This window comes from Macaca thibetana, chromosome 3 (genome assembly GCF_024542745.1).
Source record: "Macaca thibetana thibetana isolate TM-01 chromosome 3, ASM2454274v1, whole genome shotgun sequence".
Taxonomy (NCBI): Eukaryota; Metazoa; Chordata; class Mammalia; order Primates; family Cercopithecidae; genus Macaca; species Macaca thibetana.
This window is the reverse complement of record NC_065580.1, coordinates 109773752-109796883: the sequence shown is the minus strand read 5'-3', so window position 1 is coordinate 109796883 and position 23132 is coordinate 109773752. Positions and strand designations below refer to the sequence as shown.

At 42.3% G+C, this 23132-nt stretch overlaps 2 protein-coding genes across 2 annotated transcripts in view; both read right to left on the bottom strand.

Moving 5' to 3' along the window:
- The window catches only part of LOC126950882 (POU domain, class 6, transcription factor 2-like), a 33171-nt gene extending 17765 nt beyond the window's left edge, over positions 1 to 15406 (bottom strand). The window contains exons 1-2 of the mRNA XM_050784832.1: positions 15235 to 15406; positions 14733 to 15109 (exon numbers count right to left, since the gene is read on the bottom strand). Of these exons, the coding sequence (XP_050640789.1) occupies positions 14733 to 15109; positions 15235 to 15406 (549 nt within the window). The remainder of the gene's footprint in view (positions 1 to 14732; positions 15110 to 15234) is intronic.
- Positions 1 to 23132, bottom strand: part of YAE1 (YAE1 maturation factor of ABCE1) — a 967894-nt gene that overhangs the window by 129451 nt on the left and 815311 nt on the right. The window lies entirely within an intron of this gene.

Sequence of the window (23132 nt, the reverse complement as noted above, 5' to 3'; positions counted from 1 at the left end):
TGTATTGCATAACTATTGGCAAAAGAAATAGACACTTAAATACTAGGACATAACTGGACACAAAAATTGGAATAGTTTACCAAAAGAAAATGCAGGGAGTTAGGGAACAATCAGAAGCAGAAGAAAAAGTTTCTTTTCCTTCCTGGAGGGAAAGGGAAACTTAGATGCTTCTATAAAGGCCGATGTTTTATTACATTGTCTTATTTTTGAAAGGCCAAATATATGGGTAATGTTTACTGGATGCTTCCTACCTGTTTTTGTATCTATTATTTAAAATCCTGGCAATAGTCCTCCTTTTTAGGTATTGGTGATACCATTACAGAAGAGGAAACAGAGACTTAAAAAGATGAAATGACTTACTTGGGATTACACAGCTGGTACAAGTAAGCTTTGAATCCAGGTAAGTCTGACTCAAGAGCCAGCACTCCTTCCACTATGCCCCGCTGCCTCTCAACTCCCCGATCATTGGAGATGAGCAGTTACAGGTCAGGGAAACAGCAGGGAGCTCTAGCTGGGAAGTGTGGGACCAAATGAGGTATGTTCAAACTGATAGATCACGGTGAGCTACACTTTCAAGTTGATCAACCATAGTGTAGATCATCATGATCTATCAATGTGGTTTTTTTTTCCTAATGTAAAATTTCAAATATTTTTCTGGTTTAAGAATTATTGCCTGCAGTTCCCTATTTAAAATGTCATATTTGAAAGAAAACATGGTTCTCTCAGGTGGCTAGAAGATTATCCAAAAATAATGTTATGATTTTAGTGCAGTCTGGGGACACATCTCAGATGCAGTTGCCTACAGATTGTTCTTTGCTTCATATAATTAATTCTGGTTATCTGTACTACCCCCAAACTTACTCTTCTCAGTATTGTATCCTGTTTATATGATCATATTTTCTGTTTATTCACCATACTGTTAGTAAGACTGCCTAAAGGAGCTTGAGTTTCTGTCCGTCTAAGTTTGCGTAATCACTTTCTTGCCTTTTTTTGAGCTGTGAGCCAGTTGTAAATAGGCTGAGAGCATGGAGAATCTGCAAGAAGAGAAAAGGAACAGCTCATGTGAGCCTGTGGCTGTGCATTTTCCAGAGGAGGAGGACTGGATGTCCATCCCACACACAGAATGACAAACGGAGCACAGGATGCAGGGTCTGAGATGCTTTCTACGTCCTGTTGGCTCTCACAGGCTTGCTCTCTTGGTTTGTTTTTATTGGTTGGCACTGCCAGGGTGTCTAATATATTCACCAAAAATAGATTGAAATAACAGCACGCTGTAAAGGCTTTCTTGATTTTCTGTGCCACTGATCCCCAGGTATCTTCTATGTGTTACGCGGTATATCCTTAATAATGTTTTAGTTTCTGGAATAAATCATCTTCTAATTAAATGTGTGATTGATATTAAAATAAGTGGGGTGGCAAGTGTCTTGGAAGGTGGAATAAAATGCAGAATGTACTAGGCAAGTTGGAAAAGTGAATGTATCTAAACAGAAAATTCAAATGGGATTAAATATAGAGAAACTCACTTAGGGAGGAAAAATCTCTCTAAATCTGCAAAGGCAAAATGAAGGAGGGCTGGCCTTCTACAAAGATGTCAGAGAGCCATAGTGAACCCCAGGCTGAACCCTCCCTGTGCTGCAATGGAGGCAGTGAATACAACCCAGAGGGGCCTCACAGAAGCCAGAGTATGTGGGAAGGGCATCACTACTTGTCCTCCCTGCCTGCCCTAGTTGGCATTTTTTTGAGTAATGTGTACCTTGGAATAGCTTGAAGAGAAATTAAATCAGTGCTTCTCAAGATTTAGTTGCATCAGAATCACCTGGAGGGCTGTTAGAGCACAAATCCCTGGGCTCCACCCTGACTTTCTGATTTAGTAAGCCTGGGTTGGGGCTCAAGAATTTGCATATCTAACAAGTTTTCAGGTGATGCTGCTACTGTGGGTTGGAGGAACACACAGATTTTGGAAGGAGCTTCTCTTGGAAAAAGAGTCAAAGCACGTGGATCTGCTATGTCTAGACAAAAGAAGCCAGAGCCCAGACATAATAAGAATTTTGATTAAGTAGGAGGGTATAATGAATGCCTGAGCCTTACTGAGGAGTTCATTCTACTGTGGACAAGAGCACAAATTCAATTTGCTGAGAAATTTAGGGTTGACATCAGGATGATCTACCTTAAAACATTTGGAGGACCTGAAATATGATACAAAGGAGATTTTAGCTATCTTTGTGGGAAATTTGAAAAGAGGAGGAAGTTATCCTTTTGGCAGGGCTTAGGAGACTTACTGGGTTTTGCTTCCTGCTTTATTCTATGACAGTGAAACATCTCTTCAATGCAAGTAGGAAGAAGAGCCCCACATGTGAGGGTCCAGTACATGTGCCGCCTATCAGCAGGGGAGTAAGTATGGCAGAAACACCAATGGCCTCAAGATAGAGAAGGACAGCAGCATATCCTGTACCAGGCACTATGAAGACATGAGGAAGTGGGGAGTGTTAGAACGAGAGAAGGATTTAGTGGAGATACCTCAACATAGGCAGAGAAGGCCAAAGCAGTCACAAAACAAGCTTGGAACGTGCAATGAAAGCTCAGCAGGTACAAATGATGGAATGGAAGTTAGAGTTCAGTGCAGAGCTGCAAATGAGGGATTATATGCAATTGAGATAATGAGGTGGGAGAGCATGGAGAGAGGAAGGGGTTGACATTCAGAAAAGAAATAAACAGAGAAGACAGTGCTGCATGGAAGGACTTCCCAAGCCTCTGGCAGGCACAAATTTGGAACATACTGGGAAGTGACAGAAGTCACAGAATTGGAAAGACACAGAAGGGCCGGAGCTGGGCTTCTCTGGAAGCATGGCTAGGATGCTGGTGTCCTAGACAGTGAAATACAATAATTTGGCAGCAATTAAGCAAAACACAAGTGACTGAGCACCCACCATGGGCTGGGTCATGAACTGTGTGGATGAGGCTGAATCAGTTTGGTGGCTACTTTTCAAATGTAAACTCCTAATGATGATAGAGTTTGACAAAAATGAATGGAGTGGGTGAAGGTGGGACAAGGAGCAGAGATGAAGGAGAAATGCTTCACGGAGAGCATTCCGAAAGGCTTTACAGAGGAGGGAGGGATTCAGGGCAGAGGAGGGAGAGTGGATCCAGATCCCAGAGGATGCATAAGCAGGAGCTTGTCAGACAGGGAAGGTGGGAAGAGGTTCCAGGCCAGGGGCACAGAATGCACAGAAAGTACGAATGAACTGTGTCAGCCGAACTTGGCAGGGAGTGAGACCGGAGAAGTGAGCTATCCAGATACATGGCTGGAAGGTCAAAGGGCTGCTCTGCGTTGGGACCACCCATATACATTTCACCCACCTAGGCAAACCCTTAGTCTATTTTAGATACCTGGTGGGTGGGAATGCCTCATTTCTATCTCATTCTGGGTGGCTTGAGAAAAAACTGAGAATCAGTGATTCAGGCCAGGGCTAGGAAGGAACACTGATTTTTTTGAAAATTAGTAAGTGAATACATTTTTGTATTTACTTGAAAAATAATGGATGGATTTTGATAATTGCATGGCATTTTAAGAGAGCTAATTTGAATATGCTATCTCTCATTGGTTTTCTGTTAGTACCAAGATTATTTTTGAGGAAAAACTTTGTGCCTTCATGGATGGTAGTCTCCAAGTATTACAGCTATGGTATTTAATTTTTGAAAAATCTTAATGCTTTGATTTTGCAAGTTGCAGATTTTTTTCCTTTCATTTGTCTCTCTCTGCCTTAATGATACTAAAAAGTCCTGTTAACTTTTGTCTGGATTTAGTCAAAAGGAGAATAAATCTACACAAAAATAATGTCTGTGTGGCTTAAGAAGAAACTACTAATTCATAGGTACGGGGCAATCAGGGAAAGAAAACCAGGGCCTCTGGAGCGACCCTGACTATGGGAGGTGTTCACCATATGCCACAGCAGCTATAGAATCCCTTAGAGGAAGCAAAAGGTTGCTTTTGAGCTCCACTAAGTATTTTTGTATTAAGTAATTTTTTTTCATGCACACAAAGATTCTCATCACTCTCTTATTTTCATCTGGTTGGTTGTTTGTTTGAGACAGAGTCTCACACTGTAACCCAAGCTGGAGTGCAGTGGTGCAATCTCAGGTCACTGCAACGTCTGCCCCCGCAGGCTCAAGCGATTCTCGTGCCTCAGCCTCCCAAGCAGCTGGGACTACAGGCGTGCGCCACCACACACAGCTAACTTTTTGTATTTTAGTAGAGATGGGGTTTCACCATGTTGCCCAGGGTGGTCTCGAACTCCTGAATTCAGGAGATCCACCTGCCTCACCCTCCCAAAGTACTGGGATTATAGGCACGAGGCACCATGCCCAGCCTTCATCTGGTTTTTTCTGACTTTTATTTTCTGGTGTTGCTCACCAAGGATTTCTGATGTAATACAGTGGAAGTTAAATTTAGGGCTGTCAAATACTGGTGTATGTAAAAAAAAAAAAATACTGTTTGTATTTCAGATGATCCTTTGCACGTTCTTCTCTCATCATTGGAATGAATCATCATCAGTGTGTTGGATACTACATTCTTAGATTCAGGCTCTTTTAATTAATGGTAGGCAGAGGTGAAAATCAAATTAAATATGTAATTACTTTTATTAAATTAAAACAAATCATTCCAGGTCATCTGGTCTGACAGTCCCATACTTTACTTCATGGAAGTGGACTTCTTTCTGAGTATGAGTTAGGGAGCTCTCTGTTCCTGTAATTTATGACATATTTTACCATCAGAACTATGCTCTTGTGAGATCAAACATTTGTCATAAATCACATGAAAAAATAAATTGAGAAACTTCTCTACTGTATGACAGAAATCCTTTATTTTTTAGTGGTTGTTCATATTATATTTCTTCAATGTAAAGGGTAATATTTAAAGAAAAAAATTGAAGACCACTATCCTTATGCCTCTTGAGCTTTTAGCTTTTTGACTCAGGGGCTTTTATGATCTGTGAGCCTCAGAATCACAGCTTTTACATCTGGGACTCACACTTGTGCATCTCCTGTCAATTTGCCCAACTTGTTAGCTTGATTGCATGTTCTCATGGTGTCTCAACTGGAGCCAATGCCAAGAAATAAAGTCATTCATTTATTTCTACCATTTCCATGGTATTTCTGACCGGGTTCACCATCAGTTTTCTGGGTATTCCTGGGACTAGGACAGACCACTGGCACATGCCTTGAACAAGAGGGACAGGTCCGTTGGTGCCTGCCGTGACTTGGGTATTTGAGATGGTTCCCGCATTGCTCTTTTCAGCTGTGCTCATGTGTTCTCTCAGCGTGCACATACGAGAGAGGTGCACATATGTGTACTGGTTAAGGGAGCCTGCTCTTTGGGATGCTAGTTGTAGCTGACATGTTGGTTGGGGTGTACTTTGTTGGATTTGCAAGGTACATCCCCAAGAAGCTGGCTGTTTTTTCCAGTTGCTAATCTCCAATCCTGCAGTGAAGGGGACAGTGGTGGTGGTTAGACTAGCAGAGGACTGACCACATGTTGCTGCAGTAGGAACAAGTTTTCGTTCCGGGGCCGACAGATGCTGCGTGAGAAGGCTCCTGAGGTGTGCCTGGGCCTGTGAGAAAGACTGTGGACATGGATGACTGATATCTGCTGTGAGCAGGGGGTTAGGAGTGGCACCATTCCTGCATCTTATTTGCTATTTCTTGGTTAGGCCTTTCTCCTCCTGGATCAAAACTGTCCTACTCCTGATCTAGAGCTGCAATTTTGTGTCACAGCTGTAGTCTATCACTCATACTCACCTTTGAAATTCAAGGTGAGAGTGAGAGCTACTTTATATTAAATGTTAATGATTTCTAACTAATTCATCACCTTTTTGGCAATTTACAACTGGCTTTGCTGACAGAAAAGGTTTTTAGCAGATTGTAGAAAAAGAGGCCAATTTCTCCATCTTTTCCCCCAGAGATAATTTTGAACACATAGTTGAAACAGATGAAACTAGGGTTTAAAAGGCCAATGAAAGATAGAGAACCTTGCCTTATTTGAGGAACTACTTAGAAGGTAGAGAATCAAATGGAAATAGTGTAAATAGTAAATAGTGAAATAAACCAGCTGAGAGATGGGGGGAAGAAAAGTTCTTAATGATAAGATTGGCAGAGACTGCTTGGGATAAAGCTGAGGAAGAAGAGGTGGCGTCCCAGGCTACAGATTTAGATTTCGAGTGAGAAGACAAAGTCTCTGTCTCCGGAAAGTGTACGGATTCAGACCTCGCTGGGATTCTCCTGGTGTTGGCTCCGTCGCTGGGTGAAGTTCCCTTGTTAAATACTCTAACAGATCCCTTCACTTCTCCCTCATGGTACTTACTGCTGTCTTAGGGACATATTTGTACAAGTCTTTGGTGAATGTACATCTTCCTCACTACACTATAAGCTTCATGAAGGAAGAGTTCATGGCATCTATCTTGCCCACCAACACAGCCTAGCTTCCTGGTACCAATGCCAGACACATGGTAGGTGTCCGTTAAATAGATTTTTTTTTGTACTCATTGAACAAGCAACTGGATTTTCCAAGCATAGTCTCTAAGAGTCACCAAGAATGGGCTTGTTTTCATGGTTGGATCAGGAGCCAAATGCAGGCAATGACTGAGGTCTCTGGAAGGCTATTTCTGCATTGTTGTAGATAAATGATAATATTGGGACTTTCTTCTTGCCTTCTCTTTATATTTTATTTCCTTGCTCACTGCTTTACATTATACAGCTTTCTGACTTCACATAAAGCCATGTGCTCGGTTATATACTCACTCTTAGTCTTCATCATTCCTGTCCACCATCTTTCTTTTGTTAGTGTACGCTCCAGCTTTAACTCTGGGTCTTAGCCTTGCCCACCTCTCACTTCTTAACTCACTCAGCTAAGGAGCTCATTTCAACACGTTTCAAACAGGGACAATCCAGACTTTAAAAAGTTGTAACAGAGAAATAGAGGAATTGATGTTTCTTCATTGCTTTACTTAATTTTATTTCTGCAGCATTTGATGCTCGTCCACTTCCTCTTCCTACTTTTTTGAAACACTTGGATGCTAGATCACCACACTCCAGGTTTCTCTTCTAGTTACCCAATCATTTCTTCTCTCATTTTTCCTCCTCCATTCCTTAAATGCTGGTGTTTCCCAGGAGAGACTCCTTGGTCTTCCTTCCCTTGCTTCTCATGCTTTTTCCAATTTTTTTCTTCCCTTGCTCCTCTTGCTTTCTCTGGTGTCTCCTTTGTTTTCAGCTACAACAAATGTACTCATGACTTGACTCCCATATACTCATGACTCAACTCCAAGTACATGCTCTCATTAATTCTTTTTTGTGTTTTGCTATAGACTCCTAAATGGTTTGCTCACAGTAGATGGTTTACTTCAGTTCAACCTCTGTAGTGCCAGCAGAGTTATTTTCTTGGAAAAAAAAAAAAAAAGCTAAGCATGCCATTCTTCTTTTAAAATACCTCTAACACATTTAGCAGGTTCTGTTCCCCATGCCACCCAACTGGGTGAGTCCCCTCCAACAGGGGTTGTCAGACACCCTACATAGGAGTGATCCTACTGGCATCAGGTTGGTGCCCCTTGAGGTCAGAGGTCCCAGAAGAAGGAAGAGGCACCCATCTTTGCTGTTCTCCAGCATCCTTGAATGATATAACCAGGCACGGGAGCGAATCAGATGAGTAGGGCCTGAAGTGAACCCCCAGCAAACTGTAGTAGCCCTGAGAAGATGGACTTGACCTTTGAAAGAAAAACAAGCAGAAAGCAACAACAACAGCATCATCATCAACAACAACAACAAGCCCCCACAAAAACCCCATCCAAGGATCAGCAGCCTCAAAGACTGAAACTAAACAAACTCACAAAGATGGGAAAGAATCAGTGAAAAAATGCTGAAAACCCAGAAGACCAGAGTACCTTTTCTCCAAATGATCATAACGTCTCTCCAACAAGGGCACAGGACTGGATGGAGGATCAAATGGACTAATTGACAGAAATAGGCTTCAGAAGATAGATAATAAAAACTATGATGAGCTAAAGGAGCATATTCTGACCCAAGGCAAAGAAGCTAAGAACCTTGATAAAAGGTTTGAGGAATTGCTAACTACCATAACCAGTTTAGAGAGGAACATAAATGACCTGATGGAACTGAAAAACACTGCACGAGAACTTCGTGAAGCATACACAAGTATCAATAGCCAAATCAATCAAGTGGAAGAAAGGATATTAGAGCTTGAAGACCACCTTGCTGAAATAAGGCATGCAGACAAGACTAGAGAAAAAAGAATGAAAATGAATGAACAAAGCTTCCAAGAAATACGGGACTTCATAAAAAGACCAAACCTATGATTGATTGGAGTACCTGAAGATAGGGAGAATGGAAACAAGCTGGAAAACACACTTCAGGATATTATCCAGAAGAACTTCCCCAACCTAGCAAGAAAGGCCAACATGCAAATACAGGAAATACAGAGAAAACAATTAAGATATTCCATGAGAAGATCAACCCCAAGACACATAATCATTAGATTCTCTAAGGGCAAAATGAAGGAAAAACTGTTAAGGGCAGCCAGAGAGAAAGGCCAGGTCACCTACAAAGGGAGGTCCATTAGACTAACAGTGGACCTCTCAGCAGAAACTCTACAAGCCAGAAGAGATTGGGGGCCAATATTCAACATTCTTAAAGAAAAGAATTTTCAATCCAGAATTTCATATCCAGCCCAACTAAGCTTCATAAGTGAAGGAGAAATAAAATCATTCCCAGACAAGCAAACGCTTAGGGATTTTGTTACCACCATACCTGCCCTGCAAGAGCTCCTGAAGGAAGCACTAAATATGGAAAGGAAAAACCGGGACCAGTCACTGCAAAAACACACCAAAAAGCCCGGGCGCCGTGGCTCTTGCCTGTAATCCCACTTTGGGAGGCCGAGGTGGCTGGATCACCTGAGGTCAGGGTTTGAGACCAGCCTGGCCAACATGGCAAAACCCCGTCTCTACTAAAAATACAAAAAATAGCCGGGTGTGGCGGTGCATGCCTGTAATACCATCTACTCAGGAGGCCGAGGCAGGAGAATCAGTTGAACCCAGGAGGCAGAGGTTGCAGTGAGCTGAAATCGTGCCATTGCACAGCCTGGGCGACAAGAGTGAAAATCCGTTTAAAAACAACAAAACAAAAATAAACACAAAAAACACCAAAATATAAAGACCAATGACACTATGAAGAAACTACATCAACTAGTGTGCAAAATAACAGAATAGCAGCATGATGACAGAATCAAATTCACATATAACAATACTAACCTTAAATGTAAATGGGCTAAATGCCCAATTAAAAGACACAGGCTGGCAAATTAGATAAAGAGTCAAGAGCCATTGGTGTGTTGTATTCAGGAGACCCATCTCACGTGCAAAGACACATGTAGGCTCAAAATAAAGGGATGGAGGAAAATTTACCAAGCAAATGGAAAGCAAAAAAAAAAAAAAAAAAAAAAAAAAAAAAAAAAGCAGGGGTTGCAATCCTAGTCTCTGACAAAATGGACTTTAAACCAGCAAAGATCAAAAAGGACAAAGAAGGGATTACATAATGGTAAAGGGAACAATTCAACAAGAAGAGCTAATTATTCTAAATATATATGTACCCAATACAGGAGCACCCAGATTCATAAAACAAGCTCTTAGAGACCTACAAAGAGACTTAGACTCCCACACAATAATAGTAGGAGACTTTAATACCCCACTGTCAGTATTAGATAGATCAATGAGACAGAAAATTAACAAGGATATTCAGGACTTGAACTCAGCTCTGGATCAAGTGGACCTAATAGACCTAACAGAACTCTCCACCCCATATCAACAGAATATACATTCTTCTCAGTGCCACATGGCCCTTATTCTAAAATCAACCACATAACTGGAAGTAAAACTCTCCTCATCAAATGTGAAAGAACTGAAATCATAACCATCTCTCAGACCACAGTGTGATCAAATTAGAACTCAGGATTAAGAAACTCACCAAAACCACATGATTACATGGAAATTGAACAACCTGCTCCTAGATGACTCCTGGGTAAATAATGAAATTAAGGCAGAAATCAAGAAGTTCTTTGAAACCAATGAGAACAAAGACACAACGTACCAGAATCTCTGAGACACAGCTAAGGCAGTGTTAAGAGGGAAATTTATACCACTAAATGCCCACACCAGAAAGCTAGAAAGATCTCAAATCAACACCTAACATCACAATTAAGAACTAGAGAGGCAAGAGCAAACTAATCCAAAAGCTAGCAGAAGACAAGAAATAACTAAGATCAGAGAAGAATTGAAGAAGACAGAGACAAGAAAAAACCCTCCAAAAAATTAATGAATCCAGGAGCTGTTTTTTTGAAAAAAATTAACAAAATAGATAGACCACTAGCTAGATTAATAAAGAAGAAAAGAAAGTAGAATCAAATAGACACAATAAAAAGTGATAAAGGGGATATCACCACTGACCTCACAGAAATACAAACTACCACCAGGTAACACTATAAACACCTCTACACAAATAAACTAGAAAATCTAGAAGAAATGAATACATTCCTGGACACATACACCCTCCCAAGACAAAATCAGGAAGAAGTCAAATCCCTGAATAGACCAATAACAAGTTCTGAAATTGAGGCAGTAATTAATAGCCTACCAACGAAAAAAAAGCCCAGGTCCAGATGGAGTCACAGCTGAATTCTACCAGAAATGCAAAGAGGAGCTGGTATCACTGCTTCTGGAACTATTTCAAACAATTGAAAAGGAGGGACTCCTCCCTAACTCATTTTATGAAGCCAGCATCATCCTGATACCACAACCGGGAAGAGACACAACAAAAAAAGAAAGCTTCAGCCCAATATTCCTGATTAACATAGATGCAAAAATCCTCAATAAAATACTGGCAAAACAAATCCAGCAGCAGATCAAAAAACTTATCCACCACTATCAAGTCAACTTCATCCCTGGGATGCAAGGCTGGTTCAACTTATGCAAATCAATAAATGTAATCCATCACATAAACAGAATCAAAGACAAAAGCCACGTGATTATCTCGATAGATGCACAAAAAGCCTTTGATAAAAGTCAACATCCCTTAATGTTAAAAACTCTTAATAAACTAGGTATTGATGGAACATATCTCAAAATAGTAAGAGCTATTTATGACAAACCCACAGCCAATATCATACTGAATGGGCAAAAGCTGGAAGCATTCTCTTTGAAAATGGGTACAAGACAAGGATGCCCTCTCTTACCACTCCTATTCAACATAGTATTGGAAGTTCTGGCCAGGGCAATCAGGTGAGAGAGGAAAATAAAGTGTGTTCAAATAGGAAGAGAGGAAGTCAAATTGTCTCTGCTTGCAGACGACATGATTTTATATTTAGGAAACCCCATCATCTTGGCCCAAAAACTCCTTAAACTGATAAGCAAGTCCAGCAAATCTCAGGATACAAAATCAATGTGCAAAAATCACAGGCATTCTTTTACACCAACAATAGACAAGCAGAGAGCCAAATCATGAATGAACTCCCATTCACAATCACTACAAAGAGAATAAAATACCTAGGAATACAGCTAACAGGGGGTGTGAAGGACCTCTTCAAGGAGAACTACAAACCACTGCTTAATGAAATAAGAGAGGACACAAACAAATGGAAAAACATTCCATTCTTTTGGATAGGAAGAATCAATATTGTAAAAATGGCCATACTGTCCAGAGTAATTTATAGATTCAATGCTATACCCATCAAACTACCATTGACATTCTTCACAGAACTAGAAAAAACTATTTTAAGTTTCATATGGAATCAAAGAAGACCCCATATAGCCAAGACAATCATAAGCAAAAAGAACAAAGCTGGAGGCATCACTCTGCCTGACTTCAAACTATACTACAAGGCTACAGTAACCAAAATAGCATGGTACTGGCACCAAAACAGATATATAGACCAATGGAGCAGAATAGAGACCTCATAAATAACACCACACATCTAAAACCATCTGATCTTGGACAAACCTGACAAAAACAATGGGGAAAGGATTCCCTATTTAATAAATGGTGGTGGGAAAACTGGCTAGCCATATGCAGAAAACTAAAACTGGACCCCTTTCTTACACATTATACAAAAATTAACTCAAGATGGATTAGACTTAAATGTAAAACCCCAAACCATAAAAACCCTAGAAGAAAACCTAGGCAATACCATTCAGGACATAGGCATGGGCAAAGACTTCATGACAAAAATGCCAAAAGCAATTGCAGCAAAAGCCAAAATTGACAAATGGGATCTAATTAAACGAAAGAGCTTCTGCACGGCAAAAGAAACTAGCGTCAGAGTGAACAGGCAACCTACAGAATGGGAGAAAATTTTTGCAATCTATCCATCTGACAAAGGTCTAATATCCAGAATTTACAAGGAACTTAAACAAATATACAGGAAAAAAAAACCCCACCAAAAAGTGGGCAAAGGATATGAACAGATACTTCTCAAAAGAAGACATTTACACAGCCAACAAACATATGAATAAAAGCTCAACATCGCTGATCATCAGAGAAATGCAAATGAAAACCACAATGAGATACCATTTCATGCCAATCAGAATGGTGATTATTAAAAAGTCAGGAAACAATAGATGCTGGCGAGGCTGTGGAGAAATGGGAACGCTTTTACACTGTTGGTGGGAATGTAAATTAGTTCAACCATTGTGGAAGATAGTGTGGTGATTCCTCAAGGATCTAGAACCTGGAATATCATTTGACCCAGCAATCCCATTACTGGGTATATACCCAAAAGAATATAAATCATTCTACTATAAAGACACATGCACATGTATATTTATTGCAGCACTGTTTACAATAGCAAAGACACGGAACCAACCCAAATGCCCATCAATGATAGACTAGATAAGGAAAATGTGGTACATATACACCATGGAATACTATGCTGCCATAAAAGGGAATGAGGTCATGTCCTTTGCAGGGATATGGATGAAGCTGGAAGCCATCATCCTCAGCAAACTAACACAGGAACAGAAAACCAAACAACTCATGTTCTCACTCATAATGGGGAGTTGAACATTGAGAACAGATGGACACAGAGAGGGGAACAACACACACTAGGGCCTGTTAGGGGGTGGGGGTGCGAGGAGGGAACTTAGAGGACAGGTCCATAGGTGCGGCAACCACCATAGCACACGTATACCTATGTAACAAACCTGCATGTTCTGCACATGAATCTCTTTGTGTATGTGTGTGTGTGTGTGTGTGTGTGTGTGTGTGTGTGTGTGTATGGTTTTTTTTAAGAAGAAGTTAAAAAAAACAAAAACAAAAACAAGCCCTCAGAGATCTCCAGGGCTTGGCTGCAGAGTAAATCATCGCCATCATCATCACCATCACCATCATCATTACCATCACCATCATCATCACCATCACCATCATCATCACTATCATCACGACTACATTAGTGCTTACTGCATGCCAGGTACTATTCTGACCACTTCATATGTGTTAACTCATTTAATCCTCATAACCACCTGTGAGGTAGCTACTGGTGTATCCCCACTTTACAATGAGGTAACGGGGGCACAAAGATGATATGTAGTGTGTTCAAGATCACACAGAGAAAAAATCCATCCTTTCGGCTTGTTTATGGGGCCCTTCCATGAATGTCCTCTACCTCCTCTCTGCTCCAATCACATGAGCCTTTCTCCTGTTTCTCAACACTTCATCCTCTTTCCCATTTCCCTGCCTTTGTGCCTGCTGTTCCCTCTACTTGGAATGTAGTTAACCCTTCATTTACTTGGTTAACTCATACTCAACTGTCCAGACTCCATTCCCAAGCCATTATCTCTGGGAGGACTAAAAATTCTCTGGGCAGAGTTGGTCACTTCTAGCTCTGTGGTGACACCCGCCCTGTCACAGGACAGTCTCTGCTCCACTGCACAACAGATTCTGCTATTCTGCTTATATATCTGTGTCCTCTACAGGGTGATGAGCTCCCTAAAATCAGAAAGCATCTCTCCTTTATTTCTGTTTCTTCGCATTTATCAGGTGCCTGCTATACAGTAGGTTATCAAAAAATGTTTGTTGAAGGAGCCAATTAACCAGACACTCCATGAGGTCAGGGACCACACCCTTCTTCTGTGCTGCGGACCCAACCTCTAGCACAAACACATAGGAAGCTCTCAATTGATACTTGAATGGAAAAATTAACTGGATCATCATGGTTTTGTGAAATTCAGCCAAGCAGAACTTCCTATTTTTCATTTCCTCATTTGTAGGCAGTGGTTTCAGCAGCAGCAACTTGGGATCTCTTAATATTTAATAATTTTTCCATTCACAGTTAAGGCATGAGTGTTCTTGGTTTCTCTTTGACCTCATTTTGAAAATCTGAAAATTAAGTATCTTGAGCACAGATTAATAATAATACATCCCTATTGAATTTTAGGGCACTCTCTCTGTTTGTAATTTAATATATTCTTATTTTTAGATTAAAGAGATATTTAGTTATCACCCATATTCATTAAGAATGAAAAATAGAGTTACATTCCATTTTATAAGTATCGATATGTTCAGATGAGTGAGATCAAATATTTTGTATCGTAAAAATTACTTTTCACCGATTGAGACCAAAGAGGAGAAGCTGGGTAAGGAGAGTGTCCTGTGCCATGGCTGCCTTGGCCTGGAACATTTACCTGCTGGCCGGGCTTGATGGGTGACAGCGTGATGCCCTGGGTGTTGATCACGGGCAGGATCTGGTTCCCAATGACTGTGGCGATGATCTGGCCCTGGGCGTTTGTTAGGAGCTGGGGGGTGATTGGCTGCACTTGCAAGCCCTGAGTGCCGCTTGCTGCTTGGCTCGATGGCCCTGGATTAGGCATCAGTGGAATGGTCCCGATAATCTGCAAGAGACAGGCCCAAAGGTGAAGAGCTGGCTCCGTGAAGGGTCTGCGCATGCAACTGAAGACCATGCAGTGCCTGGTCTCTGTAGGATGCTCCCTGGGAGCTGACTCAGAATCTGCAAGCAGCTCTGGAGGGGGGTGCGGTGGAAGAAAGTGGCAGGGGCAGGCATCTAAAGAAGAGGTAAATACACATGAACTGAGTTCATGGGATGGAAGGGAGAAACATCTTATATAAAAATAAAATCAAGCATCTGTTAAGATATAAACATGCAGTTTTTGCCAGAGCAGGTCTGACATCTGCTTTTTCTCAGAACCAGAGGGAGGATGGGCTTCTCATAGCACTCAAGGCCCTCTTCCACCTGGGAAGCTGGATCCCACCGCCCCCCAAACCTGGGTGGCTCCACACTCCCTGAACTAAAGGGGATCCTTTGACATTCTTTCCTCTGCCGCCTTCCCTCCACCGACATTCAGCTCCTCTCCCAAGGCTGGGGGAGGGGCTCCCTGATACTCGCAGCAGGATTGGGACCTCACACACCCTGGTGTTTACAGTGGTGGAGAGCCTCGGTTCCCAGAGTGACAGGATTCCATTCCCAGCTGTGCCACTTACTGGCTGTGGCACATTTGTCAAGGGACCTAAGCTTTCTGAAGGCTTGAGAGAATTGAGATTATAAACAAGTTTTTGAAACTCTTAAAATAGAGGTGAAATGACTACTGAGGACTGAAATCAGAAAGAAAGTGCCTTTGAAATGATGTGTTGTAAAGCCACGGCCTAAAGGTGAGGGGCTTGGGGCTTCTGTAGCAGGTGGCAGGGGAGGCTCTTCTTTGCATCCAGTGGCTTCTGGCTTCAGCGAGGGACCGTGGGGACAGACTGCAGGAGGGGCCTGGCCAGATCCAATTACTGTGCCAAGGAGAAAGGCACCATGAATAGAAACAGCAAATGGACAGACTGGGTGTCCATAGAATCTGGAAATAGAGACCATATTGTTAGGGACACACTGTTAGTGACAGATGTAATCTGTAAAAACCTAAAACATGATCTCTATTTCCAACTGTGGTGGCATCTCCTGAGAAGCGACGTGGTACTGGCCGTGTGGATGCTTTTCTGCCTCCACACACGGTAGGATGGTTACGCAGCTCTGCTTTGCCGGTCGCCTTCAAGGGCTCTGGCTCCCGGAGGTGAAATCTGGTGACCTGACCTGGGGGCCACCAGGACACAGTAATAAGATCTCAGTAAGTGTTTTCACACATATGATTTCTCTGCATTCTGTACTCTTACAACACCTCTGTAAGTAATATTGGTCATGCCTCTGCTTACTAGACAAGACACAGGGGTACAGGGAGGCCAAGCAACTCAGTTGAGTCTCTTCACAGAAGCATTTGTAAGTGACAGTCTGGGGCTACAGTCCAGGTCTGGTTGACCCCAAGCGCTTGCTTTTCCATCCTTCCCCCTGGCTCCCACAACATGGAGAACCTTGGAGGGTGCCAGCTCTTAAAAAATGTACTGTGTGTCTTGTTTGCAATTTCCCACTAGATGAAAGGCTGCTGGTGGGCTGGGTTTGTAAATGATACTGCTTTCCACCCACACAATATCCCAAGCAGTGCTTTGAACACATAGTTTCTCAGTAAATGTTTTTTGACTGAATGGTTTCTAGGTTCAGCTGTCACTGGGACTCCAGATGCAGCTGGAACCATAGGAGAACTGCAAGACCATGCCATTCAGTGACAGATCGTGCTGGAGAAATCCTCCTCATCTCGAGGCCATTGCTTCCACCACAAAAGCCCCTGTGGGATGACACTAATGGAGGACCTGTGCGGATATCAAGTATCAATGGCATTTGTCAATGGAGGCCGATAAAGGTCAAGTAATTACTGTGAGAGTGGTCAGCTCTCCCCTAGGGATTGTGGCAGGGCTGCAGTCTCACTGAGCAAGCCCACAATGCCTGGCCCGCAGCATCAGCAATGAGCACGTCCCATCAGTGCGGGCAAGGTCAGGAGGCGTCCACATCAATAGATCATAGCGCATAAGTACTTTATTGATGAGTGGTCTTGCATTAAACAGCCAGGATTCAAAGGCTGGCTCCTGTGACCCCACAGGCAAGGTAAGAGAGGCCCAGGAACAGGCCTCCCATCTTCAGCCTATGTTGGATAACTCCCCTTTCCACACATGCACAATAATAACTCAGCCACTGACCCACCCACTCTGGCCTTCCCCAGTGTCTTAGGCCTTTGCAGCCTCATTTCATCCTATCAGCCTGAGCTGAAAGCCTGTGGAAGCTGGATGCATCTATGGGGCAGGGCTGTGGGTCCTGTTTGGGGCAGGGTGTCATTGCGATTAAGAGCCAGTGGGAGCAAGTATCCTGAGAGAATGGTTCAGGGTGAGCACAGCACATGACAGTTATAGAACACACTGTGATGAAGAGAGAGGCGTTCTGTCCCGGGAAGACTGACACCAGCCTGTGCTTGCCTCTGCGGTAATGAAATACTCTGCCTGCTTCCTGGGTGGAAAGAAGAAGAAAGGCAAATGCAAACAAGTCATCAGCCTCTTCCTTAAGCACAACGTCACTCTCAGCTGTGTGCCACCACATTACTAAAACATGGTGCTGCCTATGTTCCTACCCACCCTGTCCTCTCTTCTTTTCTAGGCCTGAGCATCACTTATCAAGGATAGGATAACAGTAGTGTCAGAGCCAGAGGAATCTGTAATGACCTGACTATTGGTGCCTTTAACAAGGAGAGTCTGCCTTTGAGGTGGAGGTGGGGGATCAGGAGCAGTTCTAAAGTCAGGAAGCCTGTGGTGACACTATGCATTTCTTATTTTTGTTCCTCTTTCAGGGGCATTGGGGTCACCATCTCAACGTGTCAAAAACTCGGTAGTGCATTATGGGGAATTTCATCATATTCCCGAATGTATCACAATACGTTGGTTTCAATTGGCTCCCATTCATTGAAGGGTAAAGATGGTCACACACTGTGTCATCTAAATATTCTCTGATGTGCCTGTTTTGCTTACGCTGGCTCTGATTCCTCTTAGCACCGCCACAGATCTAATCAGAACTCCTCCATGGACTTTGACTTCACAGAGGTTGCAAGAAGGGAACCGGGGGAGCTGAGATGGCAAAGATCTGAGACTCTCTGTACTCATGAGAAGTTGTCCATTTCACCTGTGGAAATCATATGTTAAATTAAAGGCCTTTTGATACTCAAGGAAAGTATTTGCATCTACAATGTTTCAACTAAATCAGGAAATGAAAACGGAGGTTTGACAAGGCTGTAGGGGAATCTCTTATTTGAGAGTATAAAGGTAGAAAGAGGATGCTTTTGGGACACTTTTAGTCCTAAAGCTAGCTTTTGGAGTTTGACTTCCCAGCTCCCAGAAGCTAAGATTTACTGCTAGGAGAAGTCCTGATGGAAGGATTTGCCACTGAGCACACGGACAACTAGGCTGTGACTCCTGTTCAAGCCACTCAATGTACAAGACAGATTTATGTTCTCCTGAAATGCCGAGGATTCCTGCAGAGCAGCCTAATACCTGTAGATCCTTCTCTCTATAAACACTGTGTCAAGTGCCATGAAGGATGCCAAAAAGATGCAACTGGGGCAGGGGAGGGGTAAACAAGACAGGTACTTTGAATGCAGAGATTCCAACAATCCAAGGGTGGAAATGATGAGCACCAAATGAGTAGCAAGTACTCTCTGAGAAAAATCTCTATACCTACATGGTGGGTATGCAAAACACTATTGGAAATGAATGAGTTACTTCCGAGGAAGAAGGGTGGGTATGGTTCAAGAGGCCTTCACAGAAGACATGGGGGCCAAGCAAGGTCTGGAGGTTGGGTACAATTTGGGGAAGGCAGAGAAACCATTCCAAACAAGACATCAGCCTAAAGGTCAGAAACATGGGGGATGGGGAGTTGGATGCAAGAAAAGATTGAGACAGGTTAGCCTGGGAGGGTCAAATTCCATCCAGCCAACGGGTTCTGATGAGTGAGTTTTGACGGGAGTGTAGTGGAGTGCTGAAATGGAGCTATTCCGTGCGAATGTCACTGTCTGGACAGAATGGACTCAAGTGGTGAGGGACTACAGATCTGGAAATCAGTTGTGGACCTAGGATGCTGCTGTAGTGTCCAAGCGTGAAGCAAAATGCCTCAATGACTCCTTGGCAGAGGATTTGCTTGATTCACTAACTTCTGCTTCAATTCAAAAAGTATGGCCTACTCTCTGCCTAGGTTGCAACATTAGAAAATTTTCAGTTAAGTTATTGCCCTGTGAATCTCATAGCAAATAGCTGAGGCATTGTTTGCAATGATCCTCTATGTCTTTACCCCGATTCTCCACCAGTGATGATTCATCCCTGAAAAATGCTTTAACCAGGCCAAAGCCCATACCAGTATTATAATAATAATTTGTGACCTAAAAGAGTCTGGCTTCTCTGAAACAGGACTTACTTGGTTGTTGCTGTGAATGTCCATCTATCTCTTTCCTTAAATGAGTTAAGAGCATAAATCACAAAAGAGGAATAAAGGTCATATAGTAAGAGCAACTAAAAAAAATCATTCAAATAGTGGTGTTTGCTAGCACACATATTTAAAAGATCCCCGTTTCCCTAAGAACTTGAGTGGCTTACGTCCAAATGTGACTATCACTAATTCAGCAGCTATTACAACTTAAGCCATAATGAAGATTAGCTTGCAGTTGTAGCAAACCCCAGCAATTCAGGGTTCTGAAGCCCCTTTTGAGTCATGAGGATATCATTACACTGCCCTCATGTGCCTCAGTCTAGTTGAGGCAGTCAATAGAGATGAATCATGACTGATGGTGGGTAAAGTGTCCTGAATGTATTCACTGCTGACGGGTGCATGTCATCAGCAGAAGTCTGAGAGTTCTGTCACAGAAGCCCAGGACATTCGGATAAGTCATCTGATAGGCCACATGTTGTTATAGCCAATGATATGCTGTTAAACTCTGTGATGGAGAATGTGATTACAGATGTCAAATTGACAAGTAATTTTGTTGCCCATATATGTAAGAAAAGGAGACCCACCAATGCTGTAAATCGGTAATTTCCTCAGGTCTTTCAATCCATCAGCAGAGACAATTCTTTCCCAAATATTTGTGCAATCTCAGCACATTTTGGTCAAGAGATTTTTGTTAACACTAGCATCATCCTGTCCATTCTTGAACAACAGCGTCTAACATTTGAGAGCCAGGGAGATGGTGGTGAGTGATCGCCAAACAGAAGCAGCCAATCAATCTTCTCCTTTCTTTCTGGTCTGGCCACAACTATTCTCTCTCTTCCTCCAAGTGATGATTTTGTCCTCCTTATACAGTATATTCATTCTAGGCTCACTGTACTCCCAAAGTTAGGGTTAAACTCTCTTAGAATTATTTTGGCAACTCTGATTAGGATGTTGGTTCTGGAAAGGTAGGAGAATACTATTATTTCTCAAACAAAATGAATTTTTCCAAGATGCAAAATCATGCCTTCTTGCATTTGGCTATGTCCAAGATGGAGAACAAGAGATGCATGAATGTAGAGAGAGGCTTTAGCAGAGAATTTAAATCAGAGAATGTAAAGGCATAAAGACAAGCAGATGAAGGCATCTAATCAGAGGAAAACACTAGCCAAGGGCAAATGGTTTTAATCTTGCAGGAAATGCCAATCCTCTAGCCATGGCTTTCTGGAGCTCTGGAGGTTCCAGGGTTTGGGAAGAAACAGTTTCTTCCTTCCCATGACTGTTTGACAATGTCTGGCATGGGTATGGGAATAGGAATGGCAGTGTGTTCCAAGATGGTATCACTACAATCCAGGATACGAGACAAATTACCTTAGACCAACCTGCAAGAAATGGATGACACGTATTTGTTTAATGAGCAACTATGAGAAGGATTTTTGAAGGTATACACTTTAATGCTTTTATTAGGGGTACCAATAGGTACTGTACCCTGGGAATACCCACCTACTTGATACTTTTCCTTGTCAGTTAGAATTAGAATCCTTGCTTGGTGCTCTACTGTTTGGTTTCAACTTTAGAAACACACTCACAGACAAGAGTAAAGAACTGAAGGTGTCAGGATCTTTAAAGTGGTACTTTCTGTCACACTAAGAGAGAATAATTTGCATGAAAACCGATATTATTTAAACAGCAATAACAACAATAAAAACAATCCTCTCCCCTAAAAGCTTCTCAAAAGCCATTAAAGTAAATTCTCCTTAATAGAGTTTAAGATGTGTACCAAAGAAAAAAAAAATTCCCCACGGGCTGGGTTTAAGCCCAGGCTTTGCCACTAACCAGTAGGAGATCATTAGTGAATTACTTTACCTCTTAAGATCTCAGTCTACTCACCTGTAAAATAGGAATAGTAATGTCCACTTCATAAGGTTACTGTGAGAACTAAGATAATCTATGCAAAGCACTCAACACTGTGGTTTACCAGCCAAATAAGTGTTCAATAATAAATGGTCCTTCGTAGTTTAATTTTGTTTACATGCTTGTGTGGTAACTCCCGGGCATTTATACTAAATTGCAAAAGCTCTTTTGAATTCTTCTGAATGTTGTATTTTTTACCATGGAAATTATTTACCATGATGAATAGAAGATGATAGCTTATTATGAAATGTAATTTAATCTTCCCTGTTTTATAATAGAATGTTACGTTGGAAGTTTCCATGGGGGCACCAAGACCCAATTGGTGCTGCATTCCAGTGGAGGGACTAGACTATGTGCTGGACTTACAGAGGAGGTTAATGAAAACCAATTAGACGGTTCCAGAACTCAGACCTTGACAATGAGGACAGACTCAGAGAAGTTTTGAAAATCTGTGTCTTCACTTCCAGAGGTGGAGCACGGGGAGCTTTCTCCTTACCTCAAAGACAACAAAAGTGGTCGAATAAATATTGTGCTCTCAAATTTGGGGGAAACATTCTTGAGTAATGAAAAGGTGAGAGGCTATGGTTTTGAGCTGAGGAGGGAGGAGAGAGAAAAAGGGAGGATGAGAGAGAGAGAAGAGACAGAAGAAGAAGGGGGAGGAAGAGAAGAAGGAGGGAGAGACAAAAAGAGTGAGAAAGATCTCTCACGGCCTGCCATTGACACTAGCTACTCTCCCATGACAGCAGGAGTAAGGATGTGTGAGTGTTTCTCCTGGGCTCAATATCATGGGTCTGAACCATTTAAAATCCTGTCCCAGAGGACCCCTCGGGGAATGGACACTGGACAACACCAGAGAGGGCTTTGAAGAGTGAATCTGGAGAAAACTAAGCTCTGAGCAGGAAGTGGGCACCTGGAAGAAAACACAGTGCTCGTAACAATGTGCCACTGAAAAGTCCCAGCTGGGCCTCAAAAGAACGCATGAAAGTGCCCCCAAGAGTTGGCCTGAGCCATTGGCTGGTCCAGAGAGCAGGAAGCTTTCTGCCATTCTTATCCGCTCATGTCTCCTTTCCTCACCTCAACCTGACTGGTTGAGGGCATCATGAGCAAGCTGGAGCAGGATGGGCACTATTCCAACAGGGAGAGCAGGAGGGGCCGGCTACCCTTTTCCACAGCAGCAAGCAGCAGGAAGGAGGCCCCAGTTGGGGCTGCTAATGGTGTTTTAAATTAGAGTTGCAGTTGGGACTGTTGTCAGAGAACTGGGCATCTTATTTGCAATTTAAAGTGGCCATACAAGATTGTGTTACCTGAGATGCCCAGAGAAGTCAAGAAGCAAGAAACCGCTGAGCTCTTCTTGTTCCAGGAAAGAGGAACATCACCACTGAGAAGGCTGAAAAGGGCTGCCTTCTCTCAAATATTAAGGTCAATAACACACAGAAAAGACATTTTATGAGTCATAATGAACATCAGGACTTTATCATCTAAGTGCTTGAAAAACAGAGGAGAAATGAAGGCAAGAAGGAGACAAGGAAAAAGAGAGGAGAGAATTTAAGAATCTAGCAGAGGTAGAGCATTTTAAACTGTGAGCAGAATATATTTTCCCATAAACTATGAATTTGGTTTATTTCTGAGAGGTAGCAGCTGCTATTTATAATAGTGATTGTTGAAGTTTCAGCTGACTTAAACATGTATACTATTCAAATACATTAGTTGCTGACATTCCTCTGAAGATTTTGAAACCTTAAACTTATAACAGGAACAGTCAATGCCTACCAACAGGGGCAATAGTTACGATATCTCAAAAAAGGTCAGAAGAGTCAGGAGAAGT